The following is a 24625-nucleotide window of genomic DNA, read 5'->3' as shown; positions in this document are numbered from 1 at the left end:
AAGAAATGTGGGCGGTCCACTTTCTATAATAGTAGGAGCCTGGTAAGGACCAGCAGGCATTTGGGTTAGGGGCCTATGGGTTTTTACCAGTGCAAGAGAGGTGACAGAGCAAGGAAAGCTTGAACTCTATAATGTTGCAAAATATAGGAAATAAATCAACTAAACATCTACAAGTTTGGACTTCCACTTCTTTTGCCTGCGTCAAGGAAACGTGACCCCAGTGCCTATAGTGGCTTATTGGAACTTTATTTGATGTTTGGTTTGACAAACAATTGCCACTACAAGTCACAATTCTGAGATTAAAGTCAGAAGTCTGGCTTTTTTCCCCATATGAAACTGAAATAAAGTTTAAAAATCAGTTAACTTTTTTTTTTTTTAATAGAAGAATTAAACAGGTATGATGATGAAGTCCAGCTGTCATCACAACTTGGTATCCACCCACCCCCCAGCCCCCCTCCGCTCAGCCCCTTCCTCCTTCATCGGTGGTTCACAGAGAGGATACAGCCAGGCGAAAAATGGGAGTAGAAATTGAGACGATAACTCCGGGAGATGGTGAGGGGAAAGCCTTGTTTTGTTTTAATTTAATTGCGAGTTAATTTTCTCCGCAGTGAACCTCAGCTTTCATGTTTTACGCCACACTGTTTAATGATTTCCAGGACGGACATTCCCGAAGAAGGGACAGCGCGTCGTCGTTCACTATGTCGGTGAGTGGAAAGAATGGTCAACGATTTACAAATGGCATGTTTTCATCTTTTGTTTATCTCCACACAGTAATTAATTAATTCCTGAAGCGTGAAAAGACTGATTTAAAAATAGCCGAGCAAGTTGGAACATAGTTTAGCTTAACCGTTAGGATGGAAGCTACACCTCCTTAGGTTTATTGCTGTTACTTTCTATAGCTAAAATAAAAACTATTCTTGAGTTAAAAAGCGTTTTTCAATTGTCTTAACTCCATGTTTAACATCGTTAAACAGAAGGAAGCGTCTTATCTTTTTGGTAAGATTAATTAGTTGGACTGTTGTTAGCTAACTGCTGTTAGCTTTGAGGTTAGCCTGGCTAACGCTAGCTTTCGGGGACTTTTTGAAGGCTGTCTATGGGTGAACACAAACTTCACCAGCTGCCAATTGTGTTTTCATTCAGGTACTCTGGAAGATGGGAAAGTTTTCGACTCATCGAGGTCCAGGGGGAAACCTTTTAAGTTCAAGATTGGCAATCAGGAGGTGATCCGAGGCTGGGAGGAGGGAGTAGCTCAGGTGAGCTGAGCTCCACAGCAGCTAATGAAAGAGAAAATAATCAGAAAGCTACCACTGCTTGACTTTTACTCGGTTGTTTTGCTTTTCTTTCAACAACATGTGGCTTACATGTTGTTGGACCTTAGAAAAATGTATAAGAATAGCATACTAGTGAATATTTAAGCATAAAATTAGACATGCCACATGTTAGACATCATTGGAAAGATTAGATTCTCCACAATTTAACCACCAATTAATGTTAGAACTGTAAATATACAGTCATGTTTATATTACTATTTATGTATTTATTAGTGGTTTTAAGGCTGCACTTTAAAAAAATGCAATTGTCTAGAGCTGTTTTAAACTCAATTTCCTTTTGTATACACGAATGTATACAAAAGGAAATTGAGTCTACCAAGTTCATTCAATGGACACAGTGAGCACCAAAGCACAATTAACACAGATATAGCAGCATGTCAAAATGTAAACATGACAAAGCAGTCACAACTGCATACCTTTGAAGGCAACCAGAAGCTGTTTTTTTTTAGATAAACAACAAGATACTGTACTGCGAAGTGTTTAACAAAATGAAACTGCACCTGGAGATTACAATGACCAATATACAGCTATGGACATTTTTACAGTAATGGATATTTGAAAATAGCAGCAACATCAGAGATGTGCAAAATGACAGCAGCATGTTATTTAACTAAGAAAGAAACTGTGCAAAATCAGCATTAATTTAACAACTTATTGAGGTTGATGGGAACTGTGGTGGTTATAAAGTTTTCCAGCTGCTGGGAGGAAGTATCTGTGATAACGCTCCCTGCTGCGCTTAGGGTGCAGCAGTCTGTCACTGAAATAGACAAAAACATGGTTTATAAAATAGGTTTCTAATAGGTATAAAAGGAAGAAATAGTAGTAGATTGATAAAACTACATTAAATTAGAATCTAACCGTACATAAACAAAACCTGATTATCTCAGATTCTTGCCTCTAAGCAAGTGTGCCATAAAAACTAGATGATTCATAAACTAATCAAAATATAAACACCATATACACATTAAAATGTCAGACAGGGCTTCAGCAGGAAGGTATGACATCATTAACACGATACATCTGCTCATTGCACCTGGCCCGTGGCTAAAATGACACATGATGGGGTCAAATGTCTGCAGTATACTGAGGCTGTCATAAAATCTGTCCCTCGTTCTGTTCGTCTGTGCTTTGAGCAAAGCTTTAAGTAAATGCCTCCCAGAGGGGCAGCTGCTGAAACAGGGTGTGTGCTGCCATAGAATGCTCAACACTGAATGGAGCAGCAGTAGAAGGTGGCCAACAGTTGCTGCTGAGGTCTGCATCCATGTGGACACTCAGTAACTTCAGCAGCAGGTGGTGGCTAGAAGTCTTTTTTTTTTGTAACTTCGCCATGAGTCTGTCCAGGCAAGAAGGCAGAACTAATGTCAGCAAAGAGAAACCTGGTATAAAGTTGTTAGTGTTCCAGAGAGGGTGATGTGAAGGGAGTACCCCTCACTGGAGACATTTTTTACTCTTCTTCAACAGTCTGTTTGGGGAGACAGTAGGGCTGGGAACTGTGGCTTATCTCCTATTTAATGTTTATCTACCAAATCGATTAATCAATCTTTTTCTCTCTGATGTTTCATGATAACAATAACAAATGACACATATTATAAAAAAATAAAAAAAAACCTGCTTTTTCTTATTCCCTTCTGGACATCAGAATTCCAGCTGTAAAAATGCTAAACTATGAAAATATAGACAACTAAATGTTTGCAGCTATTGGTCGGCTAGCTAATCTGTTACACTAACAACAAAAAGTGATGAACTGCTGTCACTCTGAGCTATGGAATCCTTGTGCATCGGTGGAATAAAATCAGATTTGCAAAAAATTAAACCTTTATATACAGAAAATTCCATTAATTAATTGATCATCCAGCCCCAGGAGGCAGAGAAACATTTATTGCAGGTTGTCCAACTTTGATGATTCAACTATTGTAGAATCCAGAAGCATGGTTCTACCACACAATGAAAGTGGCTATACCCCACATACAGCCCCCCCTGTGTGCACACACTTCAGTCTGCACCTCTTTGAGAATGCAGGGGCAGGTAGCGGCCTGAGCGGCGTGGGTGTCTTCGTTGGAATAGTGATATCATCTGATGACTGATGAAGAGCCAGATAGGCAGCGCTCAGGTGCAGAAAACAGAGCAGGATAGGCATGAAGGAAGCATTTGAAATGAAGGTAAACTATGGCAGTCTATGAAAAGCTGTGGTGGTGGGCGGGTGGGGTTGTAAATATTAGGTAGTTATTTGTGATAAAATGATCGGTTACTTGGTAGATCTGAGACTCGGCAGGGCTGCTCCTGGATTTATTGGAAAAATATATATATTTTTAAGGGGATGAAAGTATTTTTTAATGTTTTCAAGTTCCAGGATTGGTTACATCCAGTTCTGAATTCAGATGCAAATTGATCAAAGTGTATTTTCTTTAAACTGCTTTAAATGTAATCGACTATTTACTCACAGATGCTAGATTATTGTGTAGAAAATTGGTTTGTCTAATCCAAACCCTCTCTGAGAGTCAAATATTAAAAGTTCCAGTTTTTTCCAGATTTGGGAGACTTTGAAATAATCTCTCTGTGGATTTTTTTTTTTAAAACTTCTGTTATATTGAGTAGCTTATTTACATTTCATCCTGTGTCCCAGCTATCAGGGGATCTGATGTTGTAAATTGTGCCTTTTAATTTGACATTCTGTTCTGATTAGGAATTTAAAGAAACAATCTACTTACAATAAATTGATGATTAATGTTTTATTAGTTAGAATGCATTCTGTCCAATTAATTCATAAAGTCAACTCAGAATTTTAGTGTTGTAGTGTCTCTGCTGTCCAATAGAGGGTGCTGCTGTTCATTCTTAAGTTGAGCCTCACTGGTATTTTAAAGAGAAGGACCACCAGAGAGGAGGCATGCTAGAGCAGAAATAGGAATCAATGGAGAGTCTGGTCTGGAGTTATTTACACCTTTTGATGATGCAACAGGTTTTTAACATGATAGAGTAATTCTGGCAATAATCACATCAGACTTTTATTTACTGATTTTGTTCATAGAGCCCAATCTTATTCCTTTCAGAGCAACCAGAAGCACCAGTTTAAAAGCACTGCTAAAGTCTTTCACACTGAAATCTAAAAACTTTATCTGTTGTCATCCACTTCATTGAAACAGAGTGACAGATAATCAGACATTTTGTCAGAGTGACATCCTGTCTGTTAATGATAGTTTTACATTTTTCACATTGGATAATTATTTTTGTCTGATTCAGTGACCTTCAGGGAGTGGCGGCCTAGTGGTTAGTGCATTGTGCTTGGAATCCAAAGGTTCTGAGTTCAAGCCCCACTCCCACAGACTGCCACTCTGGGTCCCTGAGCAAGACCCTTAATCCCATATTGCCCCCCGGGCGGCGCTTGATGGCAGCCCACTGCTCCCCAAGGGGATGGGTTAAATGCAGAGAGTTCAATTAGTTTCTCTGTACTTGTGACAGTATGACAACAAAAGCTGAAACAAAACAAAAAAACTAATCGGTTCCTGTTTAGTTATCTAGTTGAATAATGTGTAAGAGAAAATTTTATTTGCATTTTGTTTGTTTTCTGTATTTAATACAGATAGCAGAATAAATTGTTAAATGTTGTGATTAGGGCTGAAATTAATCAGATTGATCTGATTTATCAATTATTGAAATAATTGTCAACTAATTTAGTAATCGATTCATCATCAAGTGGAGTATAGTCTGTAAAATATGTCTTTAGCTGACAGAGGAACCCACTTAGAGCAGTGATTATATATAAATAAATGAAAAAATATGTAAACATTTTGCATTTAAGATAAAAAAATAAAAATAAATGTTCATCCGTCAATATGATCTATCCGGAACTCCTCCAGTGGAAAAGTTTTAGTTTCACCTGGTTTAATTTCATGAAAAGTCTTTAAAGAACATTGGCTATCTGATTATTAATCGATTATTATTAATACTCTAAAGATGAATCTATTTGCAGAATAATCGTTAGTTGCAGCTCTAGTTGTGATGTACTTTATTAAAACTGAGAATATTGTAAATGTCAGAATGCTTCTGATTCTGGCTGCTTATTTAATTGCTAGTCTAAATTAATCGATCAGATTGATAATTTAGATAATTAGTAATCAATAAATCTCCTTCCCACTTCTGATAAGTATATCACATTAATGTGTTTGAGTTGGTATGAAAGCAGATTTCAGATATGGCTCCATGTCTTCCACAGATGAGCGTAGGCCAGCGGGCGAAGCTTATCTGCTCCTCAGACTTTGCCTATGGCAGCAAAGGTCACCCAGGGATCATCCCACCAAACGCCACTCTCACCTTCGACGTGGAGCTGCTTGGTCTGGAGGCTTGAAACTCGCGCTCTCCACTCGCTTTATTTCCACTCAAATTTTTAGGGTAAGTTGGAAATATGTTGGTTTCAAAGCAGGATCTTTTAGGAAGAATCTCTTTAGCTTTTAATGATATCCTAAATTTAGATGTTTTTGAGAGATGCACCATTGCAGATACATCCCTGTTTTATTTGCTTGTTTTTTTTATTATTAAATCTAGCTAATCTGAAAGAAAAAAGGAAAATAGTACTTCAAAAACGATAATTGTTTAGCCTGAACTCCATGCTGTTTATGCTTTAACCCCTTCTACTTCATTCTTTGTGACTTTTCCAAAACTTCCTGTTATAATATCTCATTTATAGGATTTTCATGACATAATTAAGAGTTAATAAAACTCCTTAGAGCTAATAAACTCTGTAAAGTATTTCACACTTAATTGATATCTTACCAGCACAATAACAGGACAACATTTAACTGTAATATCTGCTTAATTTTATGATAATGATATTACATATGATTAACTATTAGCATACATTGTCAGGCTTCCATTTTTTAACAACGATCCTACCACTGGTTGTGAGCTTTAGCATCTCTGCCACCTAGAATTCACCTTCTATTCACATATCCTGCAGAGTCTGCATGCAAGGCACTCAGAAGAATATTGCTCTGAGATTATGATTACGATTTGACATATTTTGCAACTACTGTCTAGCCTGAACTGGCAATATTTACAAAAATAGACAAAGCAAATTCTCATTCTTCAGGGTTCCCGTGGGTCCTTAAAAAGTCTTAAAAGGCATTGAACTCTTTAAAATAAAACTAAGGCCTTAATTGGTATTAAAATGTCTTAAATCAGTCTTTCGTAGGTCTTAATTTTTAAAACATCATAAATAGGATTATTTTTATTACGATTTATGTTTGTAATCTAAATAAAACATTAAAATTGGAATTTTTATTTTTTTTTTAAATAACGGCTCGCCATTATTGGTTCCGTCCCGATAGCGGAACCAATAAAAGCGTTGTTGCGGCCGGGACATTTGGGAGATGTGCCATTTACTTTTTGTCTGGGAAATATGTGCAAGAGTAAATGTAACCAAAATTGTCTCCAGCCAAGAGTTTTCTCCATGGCTAAAACCAGGGAACATACATGAGGCTCAGTGTTAATTTGTCACAAGCAGGTTTTTCTTGCGTTTCTTGAGAATTTGGTCTTAAATATTTATTTCAAGTGGCATTAAAAAGTCCTGAATTTAAATTTCCTTATGCTGTAGGCAGAGGCGATTCTAGAGTCTTTGGGGGCCCCAAGCAAAAAATCCTAGGGGGCCCTACTGACCAGTGTTCATCACCATTATGTTAGGCTATAAATAATCTGACACCAATGAAAAATGTATTAAATAAAACCTTTTTTTTTTATTCCAAATGTTCTAAACATGAACAACCTTGTTATTTTGGAAAATATAAAAGAATAAAAGTAAAGAATAAACTAATAAATTAAAATAAATGTATAATAACATAAAAAAACAAACTGTAAATTATTTTAAAAACCCAATATAAACTTTGTACAAAATATAAAGTAGTTATAGTAAGTGTAGTGAAATGATTGGGGTCCTATACTGCTTCCAGAATTGTTGCTTACGGGCCTTGGCTTGTGCAAATGCAGACATAAGTCCTCCAGATCCAAAGACCTTCGCACACTATACTCTATGGAAATAAGCGCCAGTCCTGAAAGTCTCTCTTGAGACATGGAAAATGAATCATTTTCCTTCAGCTTAGTTACATAATTGCTTTCCAATTTACTGAACGATAGGCCTACAACGTCACCCATTCGCTAGGCTACGTTCATTTTCATTAAGGGAAGTCATCCACCTGGGCTGGGCTGGATTTTGATTGGGCAAAGCCAATGTCAATCAACATTCCATCCAATCTGAATTTTTATATGCAGTTGTGCATCTCCTCAGTTACTATAGCATTGCCACTTCATGCTCGCCTGTTGCTGTTTATCTACCGTGTGTACAGTAGCTGATTCTTGGGGCCCCCCAGCGGCTCGGGGCTCCAAGCAGTTGCTTGGTTTGCCTGTTGACAAGGTGCGCCTCTGGCTGTAGGAACCCTGTTCTTGTTTTAATTGCAATAATTTAGTCTGCGATTTATACATGGTTGGTTATAGAAGATGACCTAACACTTTTTGGCTGCTTTAAAGAACAACAGGGGAAAGGTAAGAGAATAAGTGAAGTTTACAGTTTAATTGGTTAGAATTAGGCTGTTAAAATGAAGGAATCAGGGTGTAATAGGAGCACAAAACAGTTAAACCTTAGAAACTGACACTGCAAACCGTGTGGAAATGTAGATGGTAGCCAAAAGCTATCCTGGTTCTAGAAGGTGTTTCTATGATGGAGACGTACCTCATAACTCAGTGTTTCTTTGACGTAGTTGTTTTAGCCACACTTTAATGTGGGAAAGACAAGAAAACATGTCATTCAAACAAGGAAGTAACGTGTTGTTTTTTTAAGGGGGGAAAAGACTTTAAAAAGTATTCTGGGAGACATTTGGACTTTGTTTTAAAACAACTGCAGTGCTAAGGGGAACTTTTTGCTTTCATGATTTAGATTTTCTCTGACACAAGCTTTGTGCAAAAAATCTTTTCTTTTGGTCTTTTTTTTTAATTTTTAGAGTAATTTAAATTGGAATAATAAGTAGTTTAAGGGCTGTGTGCTTCGTATCACAATGAAGGACAGATTGAATGACAGTGTTTCGTTTGTTTTCATTTTATTAGACAATGATTATAAAATATTCAGCACACAAGGGTAACCCAGTTTTCTCAAAGTTTCTGCTTCAAACATCCTCCTTTAACATTTAAACTAATCTAATTTAACTTTTAAATAATAGCTCTTCCCAATGTAATGAAAGGAGGATTTATTTCTATTCAGTCTGTTATTCCAAACAAGAATCAACCTGCAGATTCTTACGATCATTCCTTTAAAGCTTCTCTGACTAGAAGTTAAACCTATTACTCTTATTTTTACATCAATTATATGTTTTTATTCCTTTGAAGTGTTTGTGTTTCTGCATATTGTTGGTTTCTCCTTCTGAATCATCTTTTTTTGTTGTTGCAGGTTGACTCCTGTCCTGGGAACATGGAGGAAGATGATTCCTGCATAGGACCTCACCTTTTCATTCTCCTGCCTGTTCAGACTCATGCTGAATAATCTCACTTGCTTTAAACTTGACTCATTATTACTGTTTATGTTAGTCTTTAAGTTATAGGTCAGCCCATCCAACGCCTCTCACTCTGTTACTGGTATATATTTAGATGTTTTGTTTAATTTTTGGATTAAATTTGACGTTATCGGCTCTATTTGCCATCAGGACCATGTTTTAGATAATTGTCATCATTCCTGTGGTTCTTACTCTGTATGGACAGCTGGTAATGAACTGATGCTAATAAGATAAGGATTAAAGATTCATTTGTAATATTTGCTATATGAAAACGAAAAATCAGAGGCAAGGGAAAAAGTTTCAACTGGTTGAAGAAAAAAAAAAGGCAGATTGTTCTCATCACTAACCTACAGGTCTTAGATGTGAGATTTTCTTCGCTCTGCAACATTGGTTCTTTATTTTTAAAGTGACTTAATTTGTGTCATGTTTACAACAACAAAAAGAAGGTTAGACCTGCTTGTTTTGCTTCCTGCGAGGATCATTTTCCCGAAAGGACCGCTTTCTCGTGCACAGTTTTATCACACTGCTTTGCTTTTTCTCATTCATGAAATGTTATTTAATGGTGTTAAAGCACAGTAAAAACAAACACGAAATAAAGGAAACAAGCTTCTTATTTACCAAAAGGAAACCTGGTGGTTAATGTGCCGTTTACACCTGACAGAAACTATGATATATACGCTCCTGCTCATAAAGATAGGAAAACATTTTCCTTTTTAGACAATTTATTCCTACATTTTAATGCTGTTGTTTGTTTCTTAGGCTTTGATAAATAACAGCTAAAAAATGCTTACTTTTTAAATATAATGAAAAATAAGCCATATTTTCATTACTAGTACATGAGAACAGGTAAAATATATTTTATCCCAGCTTTATGGACAACAGTGTTGAAGCTCAGCTTTGAGTTTTCCTTTGTTTTGGATACAAACGTTAGAGGATGGCAGTAATAATTGAACCATATATCAAAACATGTTTTGCAATAAAATGCTCTCAGACTGGTAAAACTGTTCTGTTAATTGAACATCTCTGAACGCTGAAACATTTGTAGAGTTAATCATTGATCATTAGTAAATCCTTTAGTATGAAGCAGCTCAGGTAACTTAGCATTTATTTGAATTTCCTTTAGAAACAAAATCTTTTTAACTAAATTCACTTTTGCATTTTTATTTTGTGATTTACAAACATATATTTCCTGTCAAAAACCTAAAACATTTGTTTCTTTTCTTATTATTAGGGATGCACAATATAATCGGCCCCCTATCGGTATCGGCCTTAAAACTGAATATCGGACATCGGCCACCCCACCGATATTTAACCCGATATTTGATCAGCTTCTAAGTTTCTAAAGTCTAAAAAAAAAAAAAAAAAATACTACTACTTCTTCCTTAAAAACTTCTTTTTTACAGACTTAAAAACTTCTAAAGACGAGGGAAAAATATTGATACATTAAAATATCCCAATATCTTCATATGCTGATATATTGCCATTTAAAAACACCATATCAATCTCTTTTACTAATGAAATATTGCTATATGTCATCGTTATGCTACGAAATCCCCCGAAAATTCACGAAATTTTGCCATATTTTTATGTTTTTTTTTTTTTTTTTTTTTTTTTTTTAAATATTTTTATATGTTGATATATTGACGCGGTATCGATCTATTTTACTAACAAAATCTCACAAGAATTTGGAAAATATCACGAGAGTTTGTAACAGAACGATGAAATTTCACGAGATTCTGAAAGTAAAATAGATCGATACCGCGTTTTTAAAAATCAATTTGATATCAGCATATGAAAATATATTTGAGTATATTATTTTTCAAAGTGTCAGAAATGGATAACAAAACTATTTTCAATGACTACTTATTTTTGTCCAGCTTTGACATCAGTATCAATATCGGTTATCGGCTACATGAGTTTTAAAATATCGGCAAATTGGCCAAAATCCCAATATCGTGCATCCCTAGTTATTATTACAAAAAAAAAGCAATAGTATTCAATCTTTTGGCCCCTTTTATAAGAGGCTTTGGTAATCTGCCGTTTTTTAAAGGTTTTGAGCTTTTCTTAGGAGGAAGGCTGCTCTGTTTGAAGTCTTCCGATTAATAATTATGACTTATCTGTAAATTTAAATCTTACAGTCCAGCACGTTTGTCTGCTTACAAATGGAACCAGTTTGTTTATCATTAATAGACTGAAACAAAACCCTTCAGTTTCATCTTGACATTGTAAAGACCTGCAAACTTTCTTTTACATAGTTTTTTCCCCTCAGTAACACAATAGCAGAAGGCTAAAAATATTTAGAATATATCTTAAACACATTCAGTGCCTATTATTGTTGTTTAGTTGACCCTGAATCCCCTTAACGACCCAAAATGTATTTCCAAAGTGTATTTGGACCCATCTGGGATCAGAGGGGAAATGCCTAAATATGGGCTGTTATTTGGAACAGGGTTCAAGATCACTGCAATCCCCTTAACATCGGCGGCTCTAAACTGATTTTCTCTGAGGGGTGGGTGGGGCTTTTGCTTCTTCATAGGGGCACAGAAAAAAACAATATTTTATTGGTTTGGAACTACAGACTGCAACTAAAAACAGACCCTATCTAAACATGGCAAAGGTTAAGAGCGCAACATTGTGAGTAATAAATAATTGGTAAAGTAAAACTAATGGTTGAAAATGAAATTTCCTGTTTGTGTCATAACAGTGTCATAACAGATTGATTTAGTGTTATCTCTTCAGTTCTGCAGGTGCACTGCCCCCTGTCTAAAGGCCCCCATGCTGCTGAGGGAGGAGACATCTCTGGTGTCCTTTTCTCATTTGTTCTCTTAACTGTTCCTGCACTGGAAAAAATCAATCTAGATCAGTAATTTTTTCTTAAAATAAGTGCATTTGTTCTTGAACTGAGAAGGTAACAGAGACATTTTGCCAATGGAACAAGAGAATTTACATTTAAAATAAAACGCAATTGCATTGTTTTCAAGTGCATTTTATCAGAAAATACTTTTCACTTCATTGGCAAATTATCTCATTTATCTTCTTAAAATTAAAGGTAAATACATGTAATTTTTACTTATTTTCCAGGTTGGCTCTGGTCTTGAGTTTTTTTCTTGGCGAGTTCTATTAAGATCTAAGTCTGGACTCAGATCCAGACGAATAACTTCTATTAGTTTCCCAAGCTAAAAGGTCTGTTTTACTAGTCAAAGATTTCCAGACTCTGGTTTCTTTTTAAATCTCAAATCTGACAGAGAAACAGTATGATTATTCCACTCTAAAGAAAACAAAGGTTCTTTCAAAGTTTGAGATTCATAAACCTTTATTGTTGTTTGTGGAATAAGAAATAAATTTAAAGCTGCAGGACTTCCTTAGTTTGAAACATGGTTGGAGTTAAAAACTAACCTGACTCCGCCAGATGGATTTGCTCCGCATATCCATTTGGAAACCTTCAGTTGAAGTAATTTTGGGAAGGGGCGAAAATACTGGTTAGCTGTTTGGCCTATGTTGGTGATAGACGGGCCAAATAAACCAATCAGATCAACGAAGCATATGACGTACTAACAGAGCGACAACGAAAACACAACCACAAGATCAAACTCTTGCTGAAACCAGTCGGGAGAAGAGCAAAAACATCTTTTCCTCTGAGAAAAGCCTCCAGAGCAGTGTTTTGCTCTTCTTTCAGTGAAGAAATACTCTGTAATTCCGGTAAAACTTGCTCGATAGCCACGCTAACGCTAGTTTCATCGGCTGAAGCCGCCATGTTCTTTAGACTGAACTGTCGCGCTTCTCGTTGCGTCACACCTCAACCCGCCTCAAAGCCAACGCTGATTGGACGTTCGTTTGGTGAACGGCTCCAAATTTTCTTCAACGGAGAGTCTGCGAGTGAAACCTTGGATGGTCTCACGAGGCTAGTTAAAAACTGCAACAGTGTTTAAACCTTAAGGTTTGGGGGCGGGGGGGCGCACCTCTGAAGCCAATCATCTTTCAAAATCCCCTTCATTTAGCTCCTGGCCTAGCTTCTCTCTCGCGAATACAAGCAAACTTTTACACACCTCCACCCCTTCTCCTCCCTCATTCTCAGTCCCACTCACCCCGTGGCTTATTCCACCACCGTATCGGTGCCCTGGGGGAAGACTTCTCCTTTTCTAGGTTGCTCATCCAAGCGAGTGTTGATTCAAAGTATCAAAGTGTTCTGCAGGGGCACAAGCGGCAAATAAAATATTTGACATATGACTTTATCTTCTTTAACCCCAGTCGGCCTCGACAGATGGCCGCTCACACTGACCCTGGTTCTGCTGGAGGTTTCTTCCTGTTAAAAGGGAGTTTTTCCTTTCCACTATCTCTACAAGCATGCTTGCTATGAGGATTTGCAGAGTCAATGAGTCGATGCAATCAGCTGATTTTCCTTAAGAACATTTTAAAGAATATGATTATTTTACCTGTACAAATAAATTAAATACTTCGTCTCTCCAGGTTGACTTAAGCATCGGACATGCATGTTTTAAAACCAAACAATTAAGTCTAAAAAATCGGAAGTCTTTAAAAAATGTTTAATATTTTCCGTCAAACATTTCAACTAAAACATATTGCTTATAATTTATTTAAAAAAAAAGAAACAAAACCGTTCAAGATTGGTTTCTTTTTTGGTTTTATTTTAAATGCAGCGGCTTAAAGGTAAAGAAAACCCAACATTAGTTTTTCTGGAAATGAAGAATATTATCTAACACTATTATAGGTTTAAGATTTTTTATCTATAAATGCCATGTGATACCCATATTATGACCTACATGATCACTGGGAAAACTGATTTAACACGGCTATCCTGAAGATCATCATGAAAAAAAAAAAAAAATACCTGCACTCAGTCCTATTTGGCAGGAAAAAAATGTGTTAAAGACAGCTGGATTGAAATCAATTACATTTAATAATTGAAGCAGGAGTACCCGGAGAGAACCCACACATGCACAGGGAGTACATGCAAACTCCATGCAGAAAGAACCCGGGCCGGGAATCAAACTCGGAACCTTTTTGCTGCAAGGCAGCAGTGCTACCCACTGCGTCACTGAGCAGCCCTGCTTTGAACTTTATTATCATTTTTATGAAATATTACAGCTTTAAATGTTTGGCTCCTCTGTTGTTATCCAGTAACTTCACAGTATTAACAAGCTTGTAAACAAAAGTGCTCCAGAAAAGAGCGTTAACATTTATGTCAAAATAAGTTCCTTTTTTTGCAGAGCAGCATACTGGTCAGCAATCTGCTGAACCTACCTTGACATTTGGAGATGATGTTAAACATACAGTAGGCAGTAAAGATCACCACTGGAGGCTCTTTATGCTCTTCTAACATGTATGCATTGCCTACTGTGAGGATTAGTTTATATTATATTCAGAGATGGCAAAAGTACTCACTTTCCGTACTGGAGTAAAAGTACAGGTACTTGTGTTAAAAATACTCTGGTAAAAGTGGAAGTACTGATTAAACTTCTTTACTCAAGTAAAAGTAACAAAGTACAGGCTTGTAAATTTACTTAAAGTATAAAAGTAAAAGTAGAAACCACTTTTTTCATGCCGTTGCCTACATTTTAAATGGATGTCTGCCAATAGGACTAGATCTCCGTTGTGTTCATTTTCAATCATCTCGTCGTCCATACTACTATGCTAACGCCACCGCCACCAAGCTGCAATGATTTGCCGCGAATGAATACCGCCGAATCTGTCGATTCATCTTGTAGTGGTGCGTCAAATGCAACGTAGATTCCCATCCAATTAGATTGAATTTGGTATTGATGATGTGAAAAATAATAACGGTAACTCCATTGAAATGATTCAAAACTAAAGTAACGAGCCAATTTTTTTAAATGTAAGGAGTAGAAAGTACAGATATTTGTGTAAAAATGTAAGGAGTAGAAGTAAAAAGTCGCCATAAAGATAAGTAGTAAAGTAAAGTAAAAATATCAGAAAAATCTACTTGAGTACAGTAACGAAGTATTTGTACTTCGTTACTTCCCATGCCTGATTATATTTTATGTTAAAAAGAAAATTGATTCTGCTTGGATTTATTTTTCTGTTCATTTATTTTGATAATGTTGTTTTACCCTTTAAGATATCATAAATTGGTGCATGACTTGTTACATCATTTTACTTAGTAAATCAGCTATTTTTAGTTTTTCAGTAATTAAGTTCACTTTTTAATTAATTGCTTCTATAACTTTCTCTTAAATGATTTCTAGGATTGCTTCTATCCACACATATAAATATAACTATATAAAAATATTAAAAAGTAGCATAACTTTTACTTTTCCGAGTATTCTGCCCACCTTTGGTGAATGATTATCTTCTTCACAGCTGTTTTCCCAGTGATCATAAAGGGAATGAAAAACTTTTTCTGCAATAAAGTTCTTTTTTTCTGTTGTGTAAAATTTTGACAAACTGAAATCTGGGTTTTCATTCGCTGGAAGCCAAAATTATCAAAATTATCTGGAAACAAAACACTTAAAAATTTAATTTCTTCTGTTACAATTCCTCATGCAAGGTGCTTTTTCCCTTTTTGCACTGAATTACTAAATCAACTTTTTGATATTCTCATTTTCAGAGGTATATTTGAAAGCTAGAGTAAAATCAGAAGGAATATATGAGAAATTAAATGATTCCAGCTAATTTCAGTTTTTCTGAATCACTAACTGACAGAATGACAAATGCATTTTTTTATTACTGAAGGTTCTAAGTGAGGAGGAACCCAGGATGTGGCCGGGGTCTTACAGCTGGTTACCACTGAGTGGTGTGGTTTGGTCTGGAACGGTCCATTATTTTGAGTGTTTCCATTATCAAACTGCCCCATAGAACTGAACCAGACCGCATCGTTTATGCTCTTACCTCTTAGTCTCATAAAATAATCATTCGTTAGTGCAAAGCTATTGCTGTTACACCTAAAAATCCAATGAGTGGTGGGCAGGAAAATTTCACCAGCAGAGACAAAGGCAGGCAGGAACAAACAGCCGTTTAGCTGCAGTTAGACACAAAAAAAGATGACTGCAAACAGTCAGCAAAGATGAGCTGGATGACCTTTGTTGTTGTTTGAACCATCACATTGTTTTAGTGCTGATTTGACATTAAACCAGGGGTTTTGTTTAATTCTTGCATATCCAGTAGTGGAGATACTTTAAAGCTACAGTGTGTAATAATTACAGGGATATAAAGTCAGAAATTTAATATATTATACATAACTATGTTATTTATCATCACCTATGAGTTTAGCCTTTTAACCATAATATTTGCGTTGCCTTAGAATTCGTTATTTATAATTACATAGGAGCGGGTCTCGCAGCCATGGAGGCTGACATCTTTGCGCTACGGCAAGCGCAGAGGCAACAAACTAGCGATTGCGAGATCTCCCATTACGCTCGAAAATAACTACGGCAAGTTGAGAGAGATTAACTGAGACGGTACTGAACAGTAGATGGCAGTATTATGCCTGAGAAGCGTTTAGTCTGCCTGAAACCAAAGAAGAAGAAGCAGGTATACGGCGCTTCAGTAACAAGAAAGGTGAACAAGGCGGCAGGCGTGAGTGACTTTGCAAACTGTTTGGCACTGTGTGGCCAAACATCAGACGAATGGAGGATCATGCCTACTCTGTATCACATAGAAAAGCGGCGGACACCGAACCCCCGTCATCTAAGAAGCGGAAACACGACGAGAATAAACGCAAGCGTGACAAGAAACGACAAAAAACACGGATCAACATTGGCACGGCATTTACACGATGGAAGTCACTGATGGAGGAAAAAGGTTTTCAAAGTGACTTGCGCTCAAGTTGCCAGTTTTCTCTTGGACAGGTAATTAATCCTACACACAATTGTCTAATATCACTGCAGTTTTTGGAGTACAGGATGCTCAGACCTGTCTAAAACAATAACATGCTGCGTGATGATGCTGTTACTCTCCAGTATACTTATTCAGCAACGTCCCTGACGTTTCACAGGTAATGATTCAGTAATTTTCTGTAAAATAATTTTCTGGATATATACCTCGGTTACTTCTCTCCGGCTCCTTTGGAGATCTTCAAGCCTTTCCTCCTCTGCTCTGCTGGCACCCCTCTCTCGCCTGGCCCTAGCTGCATGCCCTCGCCCTCTTCCTCGCCCTCTTCCTCTCCCTCTTCCTCGCCTTGTAACCCCCGTGCCACAAACAAGACTTGGACTCTGTAAACGGGGAATATATATTCTTCCAGCGAACACAATCTCGCTGTTAAACTAATGACTACAATTACTTCGTCTGTTTATATCACCATGCAAAGCAGCTCACCAAAACGTCACAACGACGTAGAAAAAATAACGGGTATATTTATTATCTTAAGTCTACATGAAATCTATACCCTACACAGACTAATGAAATACTATCTGTAAAATTATCTATGTAAACAAACCTCATCACTTGAGAAGGTAGGTGATGCGGACGTCGTGGAAGACATTTTGTCCCGTAACGCTCGCCGTACTGTTGGGGGGGAGAAGCGGTGGAGGGGAGACGTTCATGTTGCTGCAGTCTGCAGTCTGGACGTTAGATGTCGCTGAAAATTACACACTGTAGCTTTAAATTCAATCTCTGGCTTAACTGAACCAGATCATTCAAACACTCTCGGATCGTGGCGACCAATACCGTACGACTCGGTGATAGATGCAGCTTTAGAGTCAGGCTTGTATCTGCAGAGGGTTAGAGCAGTGGGATGAATCTAAAAGCGGCCTTAAAGCATCAGATGGAAGTTGTCCCATTCATGCTGGCCAGTCTGCCTCCTCTGCCCCCGCCTTGGCGTCGCAGTGAGTGTAGAGCCACAGCGCAGCAGCCTCTCAGTAGAGACCCGAGTTGATACACAGGCATGACTTCCTGTGGTCCCCCCCTGCACAGCCACGCCATGGTTGGAACTACCGGCATGGCGAGAGCCAGGAGATCAACGAGAAAGTAACGGCTCCAGTGAGACAGCTCAGGGGAACCCCTCTCCTCATTCCCTCCCTCGCCTCCCTCCCTGGTTTCCTCCTCTATCTCCACCACGGTAGCGTCTTGCCTAACAGGAAGGGGATCTACAGGCTTAGGCTGAAAGATATGGGTGCTTGCTGGCACCTTTGTGACATTCCAAGATTTGTCAGCGGGGCTGGGAGAGAGATCAGGAGGAGACAGAGGAGGTAAAGATGTTGAGGACCTTGGATCTGATGGGGTGATCTCTGCTTTTACCAAGGAAATGACGCTCAGCTGTTCATTGCTTCTATCCTCACTCAGCCAGGTCATGGTTGGGCTGCAGCCCTGAGATCGAACCTCTGGTTTCTTCTCTGCTGCAGGGACAGGGATGGGGTTGGTTTGAGCTGCAGGGACAGCGGTCGGTGCTGCTGAGACTGGAGGCTCTTCTTGAGGTAAGTGAAGGAACAGGTGATGGTGGGGGAGGTAGGCGTGTCCGCTGCACCTGCAGCCGCTGTTGAGAGTGTGGCAGGAGTGAGATATGGGCAGCACAGCCCCTCCGCTGCACAGCCGTTCAAAGGTGGACGAGCGAGAAACCACCGGAGGGGCCCGGAGGTGGTGGGCCTGCTGGGGCAGCTGCTCCGACAGGAGCGCCGCCTCCAGCAGCAGGTGGGTTTGTCCTGCAGAGCGAGCCGATCCGCCTGGCTCTGGAGCGTTGGAGCTGCGGTCCATCTGCAGAGCTTCGCTGCTTCGTCGGGTGAAGGTGGTACCGCGACTTAAAGTGCTGGCAGGGGAACACCCACAGGAGCGAGACTTCCCCCCAGGTCGACCTCCCTGCGACCCCAAGTATGGCTTATAATCATGAGGGTCTTGTTCAAGGACGCCGATGTTGGACTTCACCGACTCCACCACCTCATGAAGGGTCTGGATCTCCTTACGAGCCTCCTTCAGAGCTAACTGGGCCTCCAGTCGGTGGCACTCCTCCTTTATCCAATCTTCCTGCATCTTGTTCAGTTGGGTCCTCAACTCTTCTATTTCATAGTCCCTGGAAAGGTAAAAAGAATCTTATTCTGGTGCTCCTCCACAAAGATCAGACATACATGGATGGATGGATGAAAGGTTAAAGGAGAAGGAAGTTCCACCTGTGCTGTAATCTCTCGACGTTTTCTCTCAACCTGGCTCGCAGATGTCGTATGCACACCTCCTTCTGTTGCAGGGGTGTGAGGTACTGCTCCGGGGTCGGAGGTTTGATCCCATGATTGTTGAAGCAGGCTGTGTGCTTTGTCTGGCGCCTGACTCAGCACAAACACAAAGCAAGGAGCTCATTTACATACAGGGTGTGTGTTGATCGGTAAACTTTATTTTCATCGCCAACATACGCAGCAGCAGAGCGACCCTACCTGGGAGTACTGGGATTGGTCCGGGCTGTGGGGCTGCCATCGGAGGCCCTAAGCCGGCCGGGATAGGTGTAAGTGCTGGATGTGTCGCTGTGGGAGCATCCCCTGCTGCCACCACCGGTTCCAACCGAGCGCCTTGCAGGGAGATGAGATTTAAAGGCTTTAAAGATCCACATGAGCAGGACTTTTCTATTTGAAAAATCTGGGAGCAAATTACCTGCGCTGACTGGAGGATGACTTCCGGCTTGGAGTCAGAGACATTTGTTGTGACAGGCAAATCCTAGGTCTTCTCTGCTGTCTGACGGGGGATGCTGGGGGCCCTCACAGCCAGACTGTAATAACTGCAGCAGACAGCAAAATAAGTACATCACATAATCGCTCACAGGCTCAAATCCGGATAAATGAATCCCAAAACAGAGAGAGAAAATGTCTTTCTCCTAAATGATCTGCTCTGTTCATATATTCACTGTAACCCAGTGACAACAGTCTAACCCCAGCATCAAACAAAGCCTTCTTTCTGTGAGGACACAAAGAGGAGCAGTGGGTTCAGAGCCGCTGCAGCTGCTTCTGTCTGAGCTGTGCTCCTGCAGCAGAGCTGAAAATAAACACTGAGGAAAGATCAGCACCGCAGACATTTACCTGCTTTTTATCAATAAGATATTAACCTCTGCATTTAGAAAAAGATATCTTGGATTTAAAATAAATGATCCACGCTCGTTGGCCTCTAATCCTCACTAATACATTAACCTCTGTCATTTTTAATCAATCTGACTACATTTGATTTGTTTTTTACCTGTGGCTATATCTCTCCCCTCTATGGATGTTTAGCTCATCCTTTCCTTCTTTCCTCCTGATAGCCTTTACTGGCCTACGAGGAAATAGCTTTTATTATCTCTTTAAAATCGGATCGCTTTCACTGCTCTGGATTATTCATATAATGTTATTTCCTTTTTCAGGCGATAAGATCCAACCGAGGTGTGAGAATAGATCTGTATGCGTTGTTGCCCAGAGGGGTGGATACCAACCCTAAAATTAGCCCGTCTTTAATGCTGAGCCTGCACCACATCTGAAAGGCCTTCATTTAGACATGCACAAACACAGTTTACTGTTTTTATTTTTCCAACATGTTTAAGTATCCATATCTCAAACTGGTTCACAATTTTTCCACAAACTGGCCGTGTTTTCTTGTGATTTTACTTTATTGTCACATCTAAATATTTCATTTATTAAGTTTAAAATATGAGAAAGATAACCTGATAAACAGGAAATATAGCTTTGAAATTATAAACTTATATTAAATAAATATAATTCAAACTAAGCAGGCCAAATTTAATCAGAGTAAGCAAACCAAATTGCTAATTAATTAATTAGAAATAAACCATTGTCCATTACTGATTACTGCAAAACAGGCAGCAGCCTAGAAGTCCAGCCATGATTCAAAGGATCTTCTCACAATTTGTGCTCTGATTGTTGTTTTATATGTATATATATATATATATATATATATATATATATATATATATATATATATATATATATATATATATATATATATATATATAATACAGACATTATACAGGAGAAAACAAATACAGAATAGTAAAGGGTTGCCACGTCAAAAAGGAGGCAAAGGAAGAATAAACAAAAAACTATTGATTTGTCATGAACATATTTTAACAGCTTTTTGGGTTTCAAGTTCTTTTATTATGACGTTGTTTTTTGCTCTGAATCAAATCACGTCTTTTATTAAACTGGGCATCATTGTTACCTGAACAGCTGATTGGCTGCTGGGTGGAGCCTTTTCTAGGATTCAGATCGATCCTTAAAGCCAGGTTTGATGTTCAGCGTACGTTACCATGGTGACTGGCCTTGCTAAGAATGAAAGTCAGGGTTAAAGCTGAAGTTGTTTCACTAAACCAGTAATCCTGCTTTGTGGTTCAGGCCTTAAGAGGTCCAACTCTGGATCACTAAATATATAAATAAACACTTATTTCAAATTATTGCTAACGCGAAATGGCAGAAGTTACCACCAAGGGTGGAGCAACATCTCTTTAGTTCTACACAGCGCTACGTTTTTCAGTTAGGATAGTTTCTATAACTTTTATTCTCTATAAAAACAAAAAAATATATATATACTTTTATTTTTTCAGCACTACTTTTTGACTTATTTTCTATTTACTTTTACATTTATCCTTTTTTTTTATGTTAAACAAAGATACTGGTATAAATATACTCCTAGCTTTATCAGCTAGGACTCAAATGAAAATCTGGTCTGTCTCAATTATTTGGAAAATATTGATTTTGTGTATATATTCATTTTCCTGCAGGTTTGTTTTGATCAGTATAGATTGACCCCAAGATGTTTTTGGTGCCTATTCAATTCCATTCAGTTTCACACGTCATCTCAAGGCATTTTACAGTTCACTAGATCATACAGCCAAATTGATTCAAAGTTTTCAATTAAAAACAACCAGTTGATTGCATCGACTCAATGACTCAAATGCAATCCCTCACACTAAGCATGCTTGTAGCGACAGTGGAGAGAAAAAACTCCCTTTTAACAGGAAGAAACTTCCAGCAGAACCAGGCTCAGTGTGAGCGGCCATCTGCCGAGGCCGACTGGGGTTCAAGGAGACAGAAGCAGAGACACAAAAAGCAACTGTAAAAGGCGGCCCTGTCCAGGAAACACAGCCAGGCAGACGAGCTCTGAGCCAGCTCCCATGTCAGAGGAAGAAGAGAGCACATCCAGCCACAGTCAGAGAAACAGGACTACACAGAAAAAACAGGCCGATCTCCAACATCTATAAACAAATTGTTGATGGCAGCAGCACACCTGATATTTCTCTCTCTCTATATCAGTTTTCAGCGACCCCTCAGTGCATACTGGGCCCTGCCTGTCCACCTCTGGAAATCCCTTAGCCACCATTGGCCACCCCAGTTAAAATTTCCCAGGACCGCCACTATGAGAAAGATACGTTTGATTCGTTATTTTTCCATGAGAGTAGCAGAAACAGGCTTCCATAAATTTAGGGTGTCAAAATAGGTTATTGCTTTCATGGGGTTTAATTGAGGGGGAAAAAAACCCCAAATATGTCTGAATAGAAATGCACTTTTAAAATAATTGTTACATGAATATACATCCAGGGGCGGAGCTAGATGGGTGGCCAGGGGTGGCCATGGCCACCCCTACCATTTTCCCCCCTCCAATACAGACGGTGGCACCAGTAATACTCTCAAGTGGAATATTCAAAACATTAAATTTTTTTGTGGTTAATTATACACATCAATATATTAACATCAAAGATGATGAGTACAGAATTCATGCTCTTTTCAGAATAAGATTTTGTGTTTTATGGGTTAAAGAGAAACATATGTGTCTCTGCAAGTCATCTAGGAGTCTTCAGTGAAATCATAGATAACTATTTTAATAAAAACGTATTAAATAATCAATGTATGTACATATTAGTGCTTGTAAATATAAATTTTATGCAGAATGTTTATTGATAAAAGTAGGTAAATAATGACAATGATGATTGATTTACGCCCCGGAACTCAAAACTGAGGTTTATCCACTACATGTATACCTTTTATCTAGAAATCAGTGATGTTTAAATATATGCGTCTATTTGTTAGCAAAAGCTGTAGGAAAGTATAGTTTATCCTTATTTAGAAAATATGGATGTTTTGCTGGTTAATGTTCCTGTTAGAACAGTATATCCCCTGTATATAACAACTTTAAATAATCCAGAAAGTCCCCCATCTATAAACAAATGTACAGATTGAACTATATAGGAAGCCTGACATTTTAATCATGTACAGATGAGCATTATCTGAATAGATAAAATGTCCTAATCTGCTCTCAAAACTTCCTGCAGCTTTAGGAACGCGATGGTTATGAGATGTAGAGGAGAAGCTGCAGATTACAAGGAGAGCCTGCAGCTTCACTCTCACCCAGCATCTTTCTAGGATGAAGCTCTGCGCAACAAGTGGCAAAGCGCTGGTGAGAAATACGCAATCACCTTACGTAAGTGTGGAGAGAGTGTTTACTGTGGAGGAGGATCAAACCAGACCGGCTCAGTTTAAAAAAGGATGCAGGCAGCATGGAGCGCCCATTAAAAGATCAGTATTTATTCAAGCCTCACATAAAGGAAATCATTTTGCAAGAATTACATTTAAAAAGTCACTGCAAAAAACACAAACATTGAAGACACCAGAATTGACTTTCCACTTAATTAAAAACGATCCCAGAGTCAGCAGTGTCCTACATACAGTTAATGAAAAGGTGGAGCAAAAAAAAAAAAAAAGAAAGAAAGAAAAAAAAACATGGATGATTGTACCTGTCCTCGTTAGACAGTAGCGGTTGGGCAGGTGGACGTTGTGCACCGCAGGGGAGCCTCTGTTCCGCTCTGACTTCATGATTCCCGGCGGCAGCAGGAAGAAAAGGTGCTGGTGGTGCTGATGAGGATCCATCCTGCAGCCATGAAGCCCGAGATGAAATGAGGAGAGTGCGTCTGCTGCATTGCTGCTTCTTAAAGTGACAGTAGGGACTCATCCTGCCTCATCTGAGGAACTAACTGCAGCATCACCCTGATAGAGCAGCACTTCACTAAGCAACCCATGTATATATATAGGCCTATATATATATATATATATATATATATAGATATATAGATATCTATATATCTATATATATATATATTTTTTAAAGGCTGCAACTAATGATTACTTTGCAAATCGATTAACCCTTTATAGGGCACACAGTGAAATACTTTGAAAATCAAAATTTCAAGCCAATATATTGGAATCCAGGAAAAGACCTTCAAAAAATATGGATATCTGGATGAATATGGACAAAAAACGCCAACTTGCCCGAATATATTAAGAAAAATAACAAAAGTGCTTCTATAAGAAATTCATGAAAAACAGAGTGAAAGAAACAAATTTTTTTTTATACGACATAAATTGTACCAGTATCACCATTAATGCAGAAACTGGCACTTACATTTTTTGTTTATAAACCTAAATATAATTAACTAGGCTTATTAAAAAAACATTTTTAACATTCAACTGTTTATTAGTATTTTTCACAGTTGTTTACATACACCATGTACATGAAAACTTCACATTTAATATAAGATCACAACCTTTGCTTGGGAGCCATTTCTCTATTTCACCCTTGTCATATTTGATTTATCTAGTTCTTTATTTTTTTCGCTGTCTTTAGTCTTGAATATTGTCTATTTCATCCACTTTACTTCCATTTCAGTTTAATGTAGTCTCAAATTATTTCTTTTTTTTTTTCCCGTAATGTAGATTTCTTCTATTATTCCACCTTTTTTTCTTGACTTGTTAACTTTTTTTCTACTTAATTTACAGTAGGTATTTATTATTCAAGGGCTCATCTAATGGGTCAAATGCCAAAATAAGATGTACA

At 38.2% G+C, this 24625-nt stretch overlaps 2 protein-coding genes across 2 annotated transcripts; one reads left to right on the top strand and one right to left on the bottom strand.

Moving 5' to 3' along the window:
* Positions 1 to 442: 442 nt before the first annotated feature.
* On the top strand, positions 443 to 9483 carry LOC119799502 (peptidyl-prolyl cis-trans isomerase FKBP1A-like). Its single transcript, XM_038309429.1, has 5 exons — positions 443 to 552; positions 657 to 704; positions 1141 to 1253; positions 5542 to 5717; positions 8758 to 9483. The coding sequence occupies exons 1-4, from the start codon at positions 516 to 518 to the stop codon at positions 5671 to 5673; spliced, it is 330 nt and encodes a 109-aa protein (XP_038165357.1). The 5' UTR covers positions 443 to 515; the 3' UTR covers positions 5674 to 5717; positions 8758 to 9483.
* Positions 9484 to 17440: 7957 nt separating this feature from the next.
* LOC119799477 (syntaphilin) lies at positions 17441 to 23720 on the bottom strand. The gene is made up of 5 exons (XM_038309389.1): positions 23529 to 23720; positions 19409 to 19532; positions 19195 to 19326; positions 18937 to 19086; positions 17441 to 18839 (listed from the first exon to the last, which is right to left on the bottom strand). Exons 2-5 carry the CDS (start codon positions 19450 to 19452, stop codon positions 17597 to 17599), a joined length of 1569 nt encoding a protein of 522 aa, XP_038165317.1. The 5' UTR covers positions 19453 to 19532; positions 23529 to 23720; the 3' UTR covers positions 17441 to 17596.
* Positions 23721 to 24625: the final 905 nt, after the last annotated feature.

This window comes from Cyprinodon tularosa, unplaced genomic scaffold (assembly GCF_016077235.1).
Source record: "Cyprinodon tularosa strain WSP-4 unplaced genomic scaffold, ASM1607723v1 ctg66, whole genome shotgun sequence".
Taxonomy (NCBI): domain Eukaryota; kingdom Metazoa; phylum Chordata; class Actinopteri; order Cyprinodontiformes; family Cyprinodontidae; genus Cyprinodon; species Cyprinodon tularosa.
The sequence above is the reverse complement of the archived record's forward strand: the minus strand, read 5'-3'. Positions and strand labels throughout refer to the sequence as shown.

Coding starts and splice junctions, on each gene's coding strand:
- LOC119799502 (XM_038309429.1), top strand. CDS start 516: ATGGGAGTAGAAATTGAGACGATAACTCCGGGAGATG. Junction 553..656: donor GACGATAACTCCGGGAGATG/GTGAGGGGAAAG, acceptor AATGATTTCCAG/GACGGACATTCCCGAAGAAG. Junction 705..1,140: donor CGTCGTCGTTCACTATGTCG/GTGAGTGGAAAG, acceptor GTTTTCATTCAG/GTACTCTGGAAGATGGGAAA.
- LOC119799477 (XM_038309389.1), bottom strand. CDS start 19,452: ATGTCTCTGACTCCAAGCCGGAAGTCATCCTCCAGTCAGCGCAG. Junction 19,327..19,408: donor TCATCCTCCAGTCAGCGCAG/GTAATTTGCTCC, acceptor TCTCCCTGCAAG/GCGCTCGGTTGGAACCGGTG. Junction 18,840..18,936: donor GTCGAGAGATTACAGCACAG/GTGGAACTTCCT, acceptor TTACCTTTCCAG/GGACTATGAAATAGAAGAGT.